Source organism: Protopterus annectens, chromosome 2.part0 (genome assembly GCF_019279795.1).
Source record: "Protopterus annectens isolate FY-2018-M chromosome 2.part0, PAN1.0, whole genome shotgun sequence".
NCBI lineage: Eukaryota > Metazoa > Chordata > Ceratodontiformes > Protopteridae > Protopterus > Protopterus annectens.
In genome coordinates, this window is record NC_056728.1 from 1324924891 (window position 1) to 1324940820 (window position 15930).

The 15930-nt window shown below is 41.4% G+C and overlaps 1 protein-coding gene across 3 annotated transcripts in view; it reads right to left on the bottom strand.

Moving 5' to 3' along the window:
• Positions 1-15930, bottom strand: part of ATP8A1 (ATPase phospholipid transporting 8A1) — a 3191789-nt gene that overhangs the window by 360791 nt on the left and 2815068 nt on the right. For all 3 annotated transcript variants that reach the window (XM_044061519.1, XM_044061518.1, XM_044061517.1), the window contains one exon: positions 5911-5967. In XM_044061519.1, coding sequence (XP_043917454.1) covers positions 5911-5967 — 57 coding nt within the window. The remainder of the gene's footprint in view (positions 1-5910; positions 5968-15930) is intronic.

Below are 15930 nucleotides of genomic sequence, written 5' to 3' on the forward strand. Positions count from 1 at the left end.
AACTACTGTCTACCTATGGAAACTTCTCTGAAGTCTTCTTGTGGTATAAAATACCTATGCAAGTAATTTCATGCAAAATCCTAAATTTTATGTATTTTGTTGCATACCTGGAAGCCATACACATACCCCCCATTTGCTCCTTTGTATATTGCCTTTCAATTCTCATTTGCCAGTCTTTTCCATCTTCTTCTGATTGATTCTTATAGTTATCATACATTATTTTATATACCCCACTAATTATCCCTTTTTTAACCACAGTTTCTATTCTAGACACAACTATAAACTCAACCACAGTTGTTCTTTCAATTAACAGTCTCCTTTCCCCTTCTTTTTGCCTATACTCTGTTATCAATCCCTGGTATGAAAGGTACTCTCCAATCTCCAGACACACAGTCCGCATGGTCTGAACGTCTCAATCAATACCTTCCTAACACTGAGTTTATCAGCTCAATCTGAATTTCCAATAGACCATTCTTATACATTCATTTTATTTCCCCTAAGCCATGACATCAGTTTATGGAAAACAAAATGCTGATGCCTTTACAGTTTTCTGTAAAACTACAATTTCTCATGCATTCTTCACTTTTCTTTTGTTTTAACACATTTAAGCTGTGGACATGAAGTAAAAAATACTACCCTTGACTTAATCTAAATTCTTTAGTCCATTCATTTCACTTTATACTTAAAGAAAAAAATGTTAACTTCTAATTTTATATAAGCAATCCCATGCATTCTCATAACCTAAATCACCCCCCCCCCTAGAAGCAACAGATCCAAGCATGCGTTTAGCTGTGCCCTGCTAACTCCACGGTGTTCTTTTCATGCTTCAGTGTACATAATTTACTGTACTTTTTCCTTTTGATGATTTCTTTCTCATCTTGCTGTTACTAATCAAGTTGGATAACACTTAGAAAACAGTTACTTCAACTGACACACTATTCATTACTGTTTATGCACTTGCACCTTACATTCAGAAAGATACTTTTTTGCATTTTACTAATCAAGCCGACTAACACTCATTCCAAAAATCAGTCTGTTTTTACAGTAAGTTAGTACAAGATACTGTGTACGATTATATTTTACAATACTACACTTTTAAAGACAAACTACATCTATAAAGTGAAATATTATTTTATTTACATTTATTTCCTCCATTTAGTTTCTGCACTAGTAACAATAACAAAGTGGGATTCATACATTATAGTTTCCCCACCAGTTTAAAATAAACAGTAGATAGTGGGGTTGATGCACTAGCATTTCCCCACTGTTTACCAAATTCAGTTTATTAGTCTTCTTTACAGTCCTCAACTTCTCGCCATACAAGCTCCTGGTTCAAATCCCTAGCTTCTCCTGACTGGCACAAAACAAGATATTTGAATCTCAGTTTTCCCACTTGCTTTAATAGGATTAAAGCCTTCCAGTTCTCTCAGTAATCACTGAATTCTCCAAATTGTTAGTCTTCTTTCTGTTCCTCACCTTTTCAGAGTATCCTACTATGTTTGAAACATTTCTTCATTTGATGCCTCAGTCTCTGTTGTTCCCTTCTTCAGTTCTATTTTTGACTTCTTCAGACGTTCCCTCCTTCAGTTCTATTTTTGACTTCTTCAGACGTTGCCTCCTTTAGTTCTATTTTTGACTTCTTCAGACTTAGCAGGTCATCAAATAGCCTGTTACTTCTATCTTCCCAACTGTTTTACTTATTCTTGTGCATTTTCCCACCCAGTGTATTTGTTTATTTTAATTTACTGAAAATCACCTCCTGCATCACTGTCAGAGAAATATGCATTTATGTATATGTCTAATGCTTATTAGAAGCTAAAAGAATTAAGACGTTTTCATTCTATTTTATATACAGCTTAATTCTGTGTGAAATTATAAGATGCTTTTTGAAACTGCAGTATGCTTTCTGAAAACTTGCAAGATGCCCCCTGACCAAGTAATTGCTAGCACAGCAAAATTCATGTTTATGCCTTTTGGAAATGTACTGAGAAGCAGGTGATTATCTGCTAGGTCAGGAAGTAATAAATGAAACAATACTATATTCTATAATGTTATGATTTTGAACAATCAGCTCTGTTCGTGTTATGAGAACATGCACAGCTGCGGAAGAATAAGAGATACATAAGACAAAGGACTGCTTGAAGAATCTGTACTTGCTTTGTGCTCGAATTAGCTGTAGTACCTTGAATAGAAACATAACATAGTGGGAAACTGTATCTAACCGGTGGTCACCAAGGCCACGTTGTTTTTCTTAGGAAGTTTTTTCATAAAATTGACAGTGCAAGCAGAAAATTATGGATAAACAGCTGCTATGTAATGATGATGTTAAAACTTGTGATCTGCTATGTCAGCTTGGTAGGCAATGTCTTGTTAGAAAGTATATAAAGATAAATTTACTTCCTGATTTTAGTTAGACAAACTCTGTATTAGCACGTTTTTGTCTCTTTGCTGCAAGATTAAAGTGCCTTAACCTGAACCTACTGTGTATTGATCATTTTTAAAGTATATTTTTCCTTTGACAATCACTGATGCAGGTAATTCTGCTTCGCTGATAACCATGACCTCCTGCTCATCCAAAAATTTACTTCTCATTTTCTGTTAGTGTCTCAGTTTTCATGCTGGAACAGCTCCAATTAATGTGCTACTCAGTCAGACACCACATTTAGCAATTTTTTAGTCTTATACAAGTTCTGAAGTTGATCAAGTCTTCCTTAACTTCTTTGCCAAACAGGTTTACAACTGAGTAGAGAACATTTGGAATGTTTTACTGAACTCTAGTGGACAGACCTAAGATCGAAAGCCAACTGTTTCCTAAGCACAACCATGGGTAAGCATCAGTTCACGTATTATGTATGAAACAATGTCTGACATGGACTTAAGTGACTGTATGTGAGACTCTACAATATCATAAAGATTAACAAGGAGCACAGACCAGCTTGAAGTCAGAAAAGCCTTGAACGAGCTTGCAATATTCTTCTGAAGCTAGCCTCAATAGCTGATTAAATGTGTACCATAACTGGTAACACACAGACCAGGAAAGGAGACTGCAGTGATCTTCTTTCTTCATAATCATTTAGAGCCCTTATCCTGGGGGAGACTCAGAAATACTCATGGACACCAGATGGTTATTGGATGCTGGCTGAGAAAAGAATGATAAGGAGGGCCTTCAGTCTTCATATACACTTGATGGCAACATAGACTGCTGCCAGAAATGGTATGATAGCCTTTGCAGGTGGTTATTGCCAGTAAAAATCCTCAAACATCTCCACATTCTGCCTGTTCACCGCCAAGTATTGGAAATTTATGAATAGACTAACCATGTAAGAAGGGAGCAAATCTACCTCCTCAAGACAATAAAGGAAGAAAGGACATCTGGGAAGGATTACTGCTCTAATAGAAGGTTTCTGACTCCAGCTCTGAAAAATGCTCATAGTTCACTTCTGAGATATCATCATCTTCTTCAGCATAAGACACAATGGTTACTGGATATAAGAGTACCCAACAACCATTGTATCTTCTGAGATATCATCATCTTCTTCATCATAAGATACAGTCATTACTGGATATAAGTGTACCCAACAACCATTATATCTTCTGAGATATCATCATCTTCTTCATCATAAGATACAGTCATTACTGGATATAAGAGTACCCAACAACCACTGTATCTTCTGAGGTATCATCATCTTCATCATAAGATACAATGGTTACTGGATATAACAGTACCCAATGTCCTTTGGGGCCAGAAGGTAAAGTGGTAATTACAAGGTGGTCCACTTTTGTGACAAACCAGTTAGTATATCAGTCAACTCATGAAACACCTCCTGAGATAAAGGATGAGCTTAGTGATTTATCCAAAATGTTGTAGGTATCTTGCTCGTTGAATCTATTAGCTCGACATGAGGAAATTACAAACAGTGTTTGGTGATTTTTTTTTTTCACTTACACCCTTAACAAGGGTTCTGTAGATGGTGTAATTGACAATAATGATATAATCAAAGTCCATCCAAAATCTTCTCATATGTGTAGCTTACCAGAATGTTCACTGGAACTCATGGATTAAACAGTAGCTTTAATGTTGTGCCTCATTACCCTCAAAGGATAGAAAGATGGTTTTCTGAATATGGAAAAGTATGTTTCACAGCCAAATATGTCAAAAATAGCTGTCCTATAAATTTGCTGAACCTTTTAGTGAAATAATGCCTATCGAATGATGAATTAGTAAATGGGATTCACGCCACTTCCTAGACTGTTGTCATGTTTTCTACCTTTCCAATGTGAAAGTGCAACAGTGAAATTTCTGTTCTGAAAAAGTCATCACAGCAGTCTTCAAATTCTTGAGTAATATTTCTTTGTGTACATGCACAGTATATTTTCTTGGCAGCAAGGAATATTCAAGTGTATTTTGAATGAGATAATCACCATTCTGATAGTCCAGTCTCCAATCAAACGGCAAGAAGAGTGCACCTCAGAATGCTATCTTCTGCAAACACTGGTATTTATGAAACAGCATTTGAGATGGAAGTAATGCTGAACCTTATCAATGAAGCACTGTGAAAACAAAGTAGGAAGCAGAAACACAGCATATTTTCTTACAGCTGAAAATCCTGGAGGAAAATCTCAACATATAGCCATGGTTAGTATCAAATAAATGTAGCTGAGCTCTAATCCATCAATATGTCAGGAAAGAACTGAAGGTGGAAGATTCACTTTTTCTGTAATGGATGATCTCCTGTTGATAGCTGTGAGAGTGAAGCAACATATAAAGTGAACAGAGTGTCCATCCAGAGAATACTGGATTTGATGAGAATGCACTATGGAAGTGGAGAGAGTGACATAGTGGAGCCCATTCTGATTCACAGCCCATGAACAATTGCTCCAACATTATGAATCTACCGGACAATCACAGTGAGTGTGTTACCTGATCTAGAAGTTATTAACTGCTCAATGTCCAAATCAACTCAACTTTATTCATGGTGCTTTAACACAAAGTACTTTACAAAACAGGCAAATTTCAAACAAACAAATTGCTAGGTTTGGAAAAGTTTGGAAAAAAACAGCTAAAGAATATACTAAAACTAAATTTCAAAACATACTTAATAAAATTCTATTGAGATAATTTAAAATATACACACATATGAAAGCAACAACAACATATAAATTCATATCAAAAAGACATCTAAGAATCTCAAAAATCATAATTAAATACCATTTTAGCATATATAATAACATTTTGTTTATAGAAGTAGTTATAAAATTATAAAATACATATTATTTCACTATCAAAATTGAAGTAAAGCACAATAATATAACAGGAATATACATAAATCTATTTTTCAGATGAATAAATAATGCAGGTTTACCGGCCACTTTTTTAAAAGCAAACATCAGTGATGCAGCAGAGCAACAAAGTGACAAATGCAGTCCTGAAATACAAAGATCATGTGATATTTTGAAGAAAAAAACAGTACCAGCGAGTGTTTGCTCCTGTCAGTTCCATGTATAAAATAAGATGTCATATGTAAGGAGAATTAATAGTATGGCATAACATTTTAGTAAAACATTAACAAAAGGATTAAAACTTGAAAAAAATGTATTCATTAAACCAATTTATATTTATCAAAAATTCTTAAACACTATAAGTAGATCACTAGAAAGCAAACTGAGACCACATTGCGGACTGACAGAGCTACAATGCATGGCACAGCTTGATCACTTGACTAACAGTGTAAGGTCCAGTTTTAGCACACATATTGACACTGACACTTTTTAATGAAAGAAGTAGGAAAACTCTCAAAGTAAAAAGGTGGTAGGAATAAATTACTTTGGGTCTGAATTTTAAATCCGCTAATACTTTAATAACAACTGCTTTTATGTAATATTATACTGCTAGTAAGGATATATACTTACCACAGTCCAAGAAGAAGTTTCCAGTCCAGCTTTTAAGCACACTGTTATCACCACAAACTACAACAAGATTACAAATCACTGTTAAAAAGATGAAGAGTGTTGTAGACAGTATCTTTAGATATAGTTCCATAGATACATTTTCAAAAGCACACAATACACCTCCACTGCTCTTGCTAGAACCTAGTTTCAAGTGTAATACAATATATTTTACAAAAATTTACCAACACATTATTTCAGAGGCTGAAATAACAATGCAATTTTAATAATAAGAAGTTATGTACCTACCATAATGTTCCATGTTAGTTGTCTTCATCTCGTCTTCTTTCTTGCTGGATGGGTTCGGAGCCGATCCTCGGCTCTGACTCGGCCTTATACTAAAGCTAGAGAGCTATTTACCGGCTCGAGGCCACCCCTTATCCCACAATGCTAGGTGTCAGATATCCAGATCTTGTTTGGAAAAGCTAACACCAAGGAAAAAAACATACTAGTACCCACCAAGGTTAACCTCCAGTGCTACAAACAGAGAAGGATGTAACCTAAAAACAAGGTCAACCGTAGGAAGAAGGCCTCAAGAAGGATTCTTCTCGGTCCTAACCAGGCAAGGGGGATGGAGGGTGGGACGCAAGAAAGAAGGCAAGATGAAGACAACTAACATGGAATGTTATGGTAGGTACATAACTTCTTAATGTTAAGTTGTCTATCTCGCCTTCATTCTTGCTGGATGGGACAGCGTCCCTAGCACCTTAGTCCTGGGTGGCTCATCGAAACAGACTCTTGAGCACAGTTGAACCAAAATCTGCTCATCTCCTGGAGGCCATATCCAACTTGTAATGCGAAATGAAAGTATGAGGAGTGGCCCATGTTGCTGCAGCACAAATAGATTCCATTGGAAGTCTAGCCTGAAAAGCTACCGACGTAGCCAATGCCCTGGTGGAATGAGCTTTTGGTTTTGAAGGAAGTTCTTTATGTCTCAGTTGGTAGATCAAGGTAATAATAGAGGCCAGCTACCTAGACAAGGTAACCTTAGAAACTGGCAGGCCCTGCTTCCCTGCAGCATAGGACAGGAAGAGTTGATCTGATTTTCTTGACTGTTTGGTCCTATCCAAATAAAAACTTAGCTGCCTGTGAACATCCAAACAGTGTAACTTTTGTTCAGCTCTGTTTGAATAATTAGGAAAAAATACAGGGAGATCAATGGCCTGATTGAGATTTGTCTCCGAGGGTATTTTGGGCAAAAAGGAAGGATTAGTCCTGAGTGAAACTCTATCTTTGTGAAAAATAAGATATGGAGGGCGAACACAAAGGGCTTGAAGTTCCGATACTCTTCTCGCCGAGGTGATGGCTACCAAGAAGATAGTCTTCCAGGAGAGTAATTTTAAGGAACAAGAAGCTGCAGGTTCGAAAGGAGGGAGAATCAATGAAGTTAACATCAAGTTCAAATCCCACGGAGGGGGGGGGGATCTTTAACCGGGGGTCTAAGTAACATATTCCCTTTAAGAAAAGCTTTACAAAGTTTGTGGGACATGACACTGGACTCTGATAGGCTATCATGAAAATTTGCGATAGCAGCCAACTGTACCCTAATGGTGGCAGCGGAGGAGCCTGCTCGAAAAAGTTCCGCCAAAAAATCTAAAATATTATGGATAGGGGCTGTAAATGGGTTAATCTTTCTAGCCGCTGTCCAGAAGGAAAAACGTTTCCACTTACTAGCATAAGTCTTTCTAGTAGAAGGTTTGTGCGAAGAAAGTATGATTTTGCACACTGGCTGAGAAACATGTGGAAGCCTGGCTAAGGTTGGAAGTGGAGCAACCAAGCTGTGAGGTTGAGAGAGTGAAGGGATTGGTGCTGCCCGCCCAACTGATGGATCAAGAGGTCTGGCACTGGGTCCAGATTCCAGGGCTGCTCCAGCAGGTGACGATGCAGGAATGGGAACCAAATTTGTCGAGGCCAGTAAGGAGCAATGAGGATCATCCTGGATCCCAAAGAGGTCGCTTTCTGAATCAGTTTTGGAATTAAGGGAAAAGGAGGGAATGCATAGAGCAGACCCTGGGGCCAATCGTGAACTAGAGCATCTCTGGGGGGATGGCCTGGGAGAGGGAAGAGAGTGAAGAAGTCGCTGCACTTGCTGTTGAGAGGGGTTGCAAAAAGGTCGCAGCAAGGTTGACCCCATCTGTGGAAAATTTTGTCCGCTACTAACTGATTGAGAGACCACTCGTGAGGCATAAGGATTGCTCTGCTTAGCCTGTCCGCTATGACGTTGGACTTCCCGGGGATGTGCGTTGCTATCAGAAACCGTTGAGAGGAGATCGCCCACTGCCAGAGTCTGAGTGCTACTCGACATAAGGGATAGGACCTGGTTCCGCCCTGCTTGTTGATGTACCACACTACCGACACATTGTCCGTCTGAACTGCAATAGTCCCGGTAGGTAGAGAGTCCTGAAGAGCTTGCAAAGCTAAAAGTACCGCTCTCATCTCCAAGACATTTATGTGCAGATGGCACTCTAGGGGTTGCCAAGTGCCCTGGACAGTCCTGCCCTGAAAATGCCCCCCCGCCCACCTGATCAGGGAGGCATCCGTTGTCACCGTGGCAACCGGAGGAGGAAGTACAAACAGTCTGCCCTGAAAAACTTGAGGGGAGACCATCCACCAAGAAAGGTGGTCTTTGCATGATTGGGTGATTATTATGTTGTGAGACATCGGAAGCTGTTGAAAAGACCATTGGGTAAAAAGTATCCATTGAAGAATCCGCATGTGAAAATGAGCCAGGAGAAGTAATGTGATTGTTGCTGCCATGAGACCCAAGGTTTTCAATACAAATCTGGCCTGGATTCTCTTGCATTGTAGTAACGTTTGAACATGTCGGCGAATGACTAATACTCTTTCTAATGGAAGCTTTTCTGACAGTTCTTTTGTGTTTAATATGGCGCCTATAAAGGTTATAGATTGACAAGGCGACAACGCAGACTTTTTGAAGTTTATGGAGATACCTAGCTCTGAGCAAGTTTGGATGGTATAATCTCTGGCTCGGATTAGCTGATGCCTGGTGGAAGCAGTTAGGAGCCAGTCGTCTAGATATGGTAACACCTGGAATCCTCACCGTCTCAGGTGAGCCGTAACCACTGCCATGCATTTGGTGAACACCCTGGGGGCTGTGGTGAGACCAAAGGGCAGGGCTCTGAATTGACAGTGACTGGCTCCCAGCCGGAAGCGGAGAAACCTCCTGGAGCGTCTGTTCATTCTGATATGGTAGTACGCATCCTGACGGTCTATAGAGCACATCCAAATGTCCGGACCCAAAAAGGGTAGAATGGACTGAAGCGTGACCATCCGGAACTTCGTTCTTTGAACAGATTTGTTTAACCTGCTGAGATCCAAAATGGGTCTCCAGTCCCCTGTCTTCTTTGGTACCAAAAAGAACTTGGAGTAAATCCTGGATCCTTGCTGGTCTGCTGGGACTGGCTGGATGGCTCTTTTCCTTAGCAGTTTTGAGATTTCTAGTACTGCTTGTTCCCTTAGACTGGGTGGAACATCTGGAAGGGATCTGTTTGTTTGAATGGGGGTGTGGACAAAGGGGATTTTGTAACCCTCGGGTATGATAGCCTGTACCCATTTGTCTTGTGTGAGGAGTTGCCAGGCTTCTGAGTACAGTAATAATCTTCCCCCGACTGCCTCCGAGAGTGGACAGTCGGGCAGCCCCTCAGGGGTGCTGAAAGGGTTTGTCGGAAAAGGTTTCCCTGCTACCCTGATTCTGCGGACCCCCTCTGCTCCTCGCGCGGCGTCTGTTGTTGTTCCCTCCTCTGTCCCTGGAGGGAACTCTCCACGTGTGTCAGGCACAACTCCTTGGGGTTTGCGAAACCACATTTTCCCACCCTTCTGACCTTTAGGGTATGGTCTAGAAGGAGTAGAAAAATGGACTCCCACCGCAGAGAGAGTCTTGCCTTCCTGCTCACACCTGGTAAGGGTATCCTTCACCTGTAGTCCGAACAAAGCCAAACCATCGAAGGGGATATTGGTGAAGGACGCCTTAAAGGGGTCAGCAAAATTGCATAACCGCATCCAGGCATGTCTTCTCAAAGCCACGCCTGTGCCTGCGGCCCTACTCACCCCATCGGCTGCATAAGAAATGAGCCTCATGGAGGAGTTGACTATAGAATTAAGGGTCACCAGCTGGGAGTTAATCTTTTCCTGAGACCCCGCAGCAGATGGATCCTGAAGGGTATCACCCAGTTCCTCAAGGAGATCTCTCTGAAGGCGGGTGAAATGGCACAGATAGTTCAGCGACCGCATAGAAAAGGTCGCTGAAGAGAACATTTGCTTATCGTACCTATCCATCATCCTAGATTCTTTATTAGGTGGATGGACAGGCACTGAAGGGTCAGCCAACTCCTTCTTAGTAGCTGCTGCAACCACCATGGCATCAACAGGGACACCCTTAGTGAGAAACTGTTTGTCGGACGGGGCTGTGATGAATTTTGTGGGCCTGCGGGGAGTTGGTTCCACTGTGTCAGGGGCCGTCCACGCCTTCCGAGCCACTACTTCCATGAGTGGGTCAAAAGGCAGAGACACCCAGGAGGTGGAAGGACGAGAACCAAACGTGTCCAGATACACCGACTCGTCCTCGGAAGGGTTGAGGGCAGTCCAGTTCCCCCTCTGCTTAAGGATCTCAAGGATGTCTGAAAAGGAGTCATCCTCAGAGGGGGACCTTGGGGACCCTTCCGAATCCTCCAAGTCGGTGTCAGAGTTGACTGACTCGGGGGAGTCAACATGCTTCCTCTTACATTTTCTCTTCTGAGGGGGCTCTGAATGATCAGGGGAGGCCTCGGAAGAGGAAGATGCACCCAATGGGGCTACCTGGAGCGCTTGTTCTCCAAGCTTGGAGTCAGGAGGGTGGACAGAGACCGACACAGGCACCATAGTGGTCGATCGCGGAGTCGACCCAGGAGTCAGCACGCTCCTCATGACCTCAAAGGCGCCCCTATCAGGCAGAGAAGAGGGCCCCTGTTCCGAAGAGACGTGAACCCCTCCTGGCACCGAGAGGGACGGCTCCGAGGCCGATGTCGGGGCCGAGCTCACCTGCGCCGAGGCCCCGAGAGGGAGAACGGGGTCAGACAAGGGTCCGATGCCACTTGCCCCCTCGGAGCCGACAAGGGAGTCTCGGCGCCCGGATCCCTCCAAGGACGGAAACAATGAAGAGATCGGAGCCAATGAAGGAGCTGAAGGTTGGGGTATCGGCTCCGATGTTCCGACGATTCGAGCCCCAACAAGCTCCAGCTCCGAACACGGTAGTAGAGTCAGAGGAGGAATAGTTGAAGAAACAGGGATAGCCACAGTCTGCTGAGAACGGCTAGTCAACATATTGGCCAGTGCCTGCAACTTAAGGAGCCTACTGACCACCCTCTCTAAGTCATGGTCAGATAACCTGGAGGACCGAGAGGAATGGGACCTATGACTCCGCTCCGATTGTAGTAATGGGGACCTAGGAGCCGAGCGGACGGACTCTAAAGAGGGGGATCTCGAACGCTAACGGCTCAGAGAAGGCTCCGATGGCAAAGTCGGGGCCGACTGAGGTCTCAAAGTTTCGGTTCCGGACGGAAACGACAAGGAAGTAGAAGCTCCGCTCGGCATTGGCTCCGAACAGGGAGCTGACGGTTTGGAGGGTTTTAAGGATTTCCCCGACGAAGGCTTAGCCGGGGATCCTTCAGGCTTTAACAAGCCTCTCAATATAAGATTATTCCTACGTTCCTGCAGGACTCTCAGACTGAAAGCATGACAGACCAAACAAGAGTCCTGCAGGTGTAGCGGGCTTAAACAATAAACACAAGAAGTGTGACCATCTGTCAGAGACATTTTCTGACAGCACGAGTCACACTTCTTGAAACCTGAAACCTTGGTATCTTTGGACATAGTAGAAGAGATACCAAGGAAAGTTAAACTAGTGATTAAACACTAAACACAGACACACACGCACTAGAACAGACAATACAACCTCTACAACTATAACAGTTATAATTAACCAAAAACTATAAAACTATAAATATATAACCACACTATAAAGAGATAGGCCTAACCACTACCCCAAAGGGGGATGGGGAGGGAAAGGGAAGAAGGAATTTAACAACTCTAATAGAAAAGAAAATCTAAAATAGCAACAACAACCCTGACTATGAAAAGTTATAAAAAGAATTATACGACCTGGAGCCGGTAAAAATCGCAACCTTGTAGCTGAAGTGGCAAACGAGATCTGGGTATCTGACGCCTAGCATTGTGGGATAAGGGGTGGCCTCGAGCCGGTAAATAGCTCTCGAGCTTTTGTATAAGGCCGAGTACACATCCAGCAAGAATGAAGGCGAGACAGACAACTTAACATTATTTGATTATCTACAACTACTTCCACTTTAATGTTCTTTACATTGTTAAATGCTATCAGCTCATCAGAATGTACAGTTTTGTAAATAAATACATCACACATTAGTACTGTACAACATCGGGAAGGATCACATTAAATGAACCATGAGAAGTCTGAGGATAAAAGGAAATGCTGGCCTGAAGAGCTTTCTCTGTTTTTCTGATGTGTACTTTAACCATTGCACTCTCCATTAAATCAAAAGCTACACCAACACACCAAAAGGGACATCTGTGTCCTGCAGATGGGTATCCAAAGAGAAGTCAGAGTTACACAGCTAAGCAATCCTTTGTTTCCACTAGCCCTTAGGACAATAATGTTTATATTTGCTATAGATGGCTTTTCAATTTCTGGCACAGGCTGACTCTTTTAGGAGACCACAGTGGTAAGAAAACAGCAGAATACAGAATGTGCAAATGTTCTCAGATCCACAACAAATTCACTTGGCTCAGCCTTATTTATTTTATTTATGTACTGCCACATGATAACTGGGTAGGTGGGGTGGTCTGTTGACCCTTTTCAACCATGACCTCGGCTCCAAGGCAGCAACAGAAAACAAAATTACAATACAAAAAAACATTAAAGTACAGAAGAAACAAAATGGTATCAGGTTATGCCAGTCTCTCATTTCTCAGTCTATGTACTATGACATGATATAAAGAAATGTTTTAGAACTATATCACAGGGTACTAAATGCACCTTTTTTCACATCAGCAATAGTTCAAACATGTGATACCACCATCATATAAGGAATACTCCAGGCTATGTTACAATATGTCTGATAATACCACACATCATTCAGATGACTAACTGCACATTCCTAGTATCAACCACAGCTGACAAACCCCAGCTCTTCCTTCACCTTACTATTGGGAAGGAGGACTGTTGTCTGGGTTTCTAAGTCTTATCATTCTTGGATGAACAACTATGGCTGCTTTCAATAACAAGATATAACTGAAACCAATTCATCTTCAGCTATCTCGCAAGACTGAGTCCTAAGTATGCTATCAAAAGCTAAAAACACTGCATCGATGGGTGCTGACAAAATCCTTGGATGCATCTTAAACAGCATGAAGCACAATTTAGCCCCCCCATACAACACTGTTCAACTTCAGCCTCCACACAGGTTTTACAGCAAGTGAATGGAGAACAGCTAGAGTCATTCCCCTGTATAAGGGAAGACCTACCATAGACCCAGGCAATTATAGACTCAGAAGTCTGAACAGCTTCATATGTAAAAGCCATGAAAAGACTTATGATGGAACTAATCAAAAAAGGAAATGGTGAACCTCCAAAACTGGACCCTTCTCAGTTTAGATTTGTCAAGGGAAGGTCATACTTATCCAGCCTAGTGGCTTTGGTAAACAGTGCATACCTCAACCTGGATAAAGCTTCTGACACAATCCTCCACTCGGGCAAAAAAGCTAAATAAACTGCCATTAAACCCTTATGTCACCCACTGGATTACCAACTTGCTCACACATAAAATGCAAGAGATCAAAACAGGGGAAGCTGCTTCCACAAAGAAACAAGTCACCAGTGGAGTTTTCCCAAGGCTCAGTGCTGGGACCTCTCCAGTTTACCATCTATTTTTCTGAAATAAAAGCCAATACCAAAGGGCTCTGGCTGACTAAGTTTGCAGATGACTGCAACATAGGAGCAGTTATTGAATCCCCAAATTACTTATCCATCCTGCCTGAAACTAGTTTCAAATGCTAACTGCTGCAGAATTATACACTGAAACTAAATGCCAAAAAAAAGAAGCATTATCCTAGCCTGTGGGAAGTTGTCTACCCTGGGGAACTACCACATTGACAATATGCCCTTGAAAATTTATATGGATAGTGACCTAACTTTTGACTAACATGTGTCCACTGACGTAAGAATGTCCGGTACTGGGCAGCTTATAAACAAAAGGATTGCGACTAGATCTAGAGATATCATTGTCTCCCTTTACTAAGGCCTCATTAGGCCAATCATTGAATACAATGCCTCCTTTGGCATGCATCTGTCCAGGCACATGCAACAGCTGGATGCCCACAAGAATGCCTAACTAAAAGGATACAAGGCCTAAACAATATGTCCTACATGGACCACCACAAAATGCTATCGCTACACTCAGCATCCAACAGACTGCCAAGAGGTGACCAGTGTCTGGCATAAAATGTATTATCCAACCCAGTACTGATGGACCTACTGCACATCAAGTTAAATAGCATCAGAAGTATTCAGTCTAGGGATTAAACCTCTTCTATGACATCAATAGAATGGTTGAAGAGAAAGGTATATCTTGCAGAGGATACCACTGCTCCGGAACAGGCTCCCCATCCACATAAAACTAAGCCCATCCCTGTTCACACTCAAGTGTAACTTGCATCTAAGAATAGGTAACAGAAAATTTACCCAGGGACTGCTTCCCTGTACTACTAATTTACAATGGCAGTTCCTAAATGCATTATCCCATGTGTGGGTCCTGTACAATCACATTATTTCCAGGAGGGGTAATAATTACTGACCACAGGATGGGTAAAGCCAATCTAACACCAAACAGGATAGGTTAATTCAAGATCCCAAAGGGAAAATGGCTAGGCTTAAAATTGCCAGCAAGGGCAGCTAGCCTATTACTTACCTAAGAACCTACAAACAACTATTTTAAGGCAGTGTCTGAAATATCCTAAAGCAGAAAGGAAACATTAGTAGTAAAGCTAGTTATATCTTTAGGAAAAATAATTTATTACTCCAAACACAAGATCTCATAGCTCAAATGCTCTTCCATCCATCCACTCAGAATCCCTTTTTCCAATTTTTGCAAATAGGGTCAAGGTGTCACTTCAACTGTGACAATCATCTAGAGCCAAGGTTTATAACCTTGGGTGGCTGGCCCTGCTGTGATAGTTCTTCCACATCATCCACTCACAAACTCACTTACACCTATAGCCAATTTATAGTGGCCAGTCTACCTTCTGCATCTCTTTGGAATGTGGAAGGAAACAAGACCACCTGGAGGAACTTCACATTAACACAGGGGAGACATGCACACACCACAAAGAAGGCACCTCAGCTGTGAATCAAACCAGGGAACCTCTTGCTGTGAGGCAACAACACAAATGCTCTTCATACTAATATAACTAAAAAAGTACTTTCTTCCAGAATCAAAACTGTATTAGAAATGAAAAAAAAAAAAACAAATCATCTGAAATGGAAGTTATGTCAAAATAATTTATTTTTATTAATACTGCCCTGAAGTTAATGACACAACTCTGGCAGCTGGCTCAGCTTCTCTGAGCAAATGTAAATTCTAATTATAAGAAACAAATTAAAAATCACATGAATAGTTTTATTTTACCATTTCTTTTTTCTGCAGTTATGCTGGCATCATGTACAGTGGGTTTACTGATTCTAACCTACATAGTTTTTTTTCCTACTTATTTAATGCATTTATTAAGTACAGTAAACCTGTAAGCTGAGCAACTATACAGTTACTTCATGATTCCATGACATATGACCTCACCTTCTGATGCTAAAATTGTCTAGACAAATAGTTTGCAGCGGTTAGGTGTTTTCTACAGTTTGTAGCACATTTCAACTCATAAATGCAGCTCTTCGAATCGGTCTCC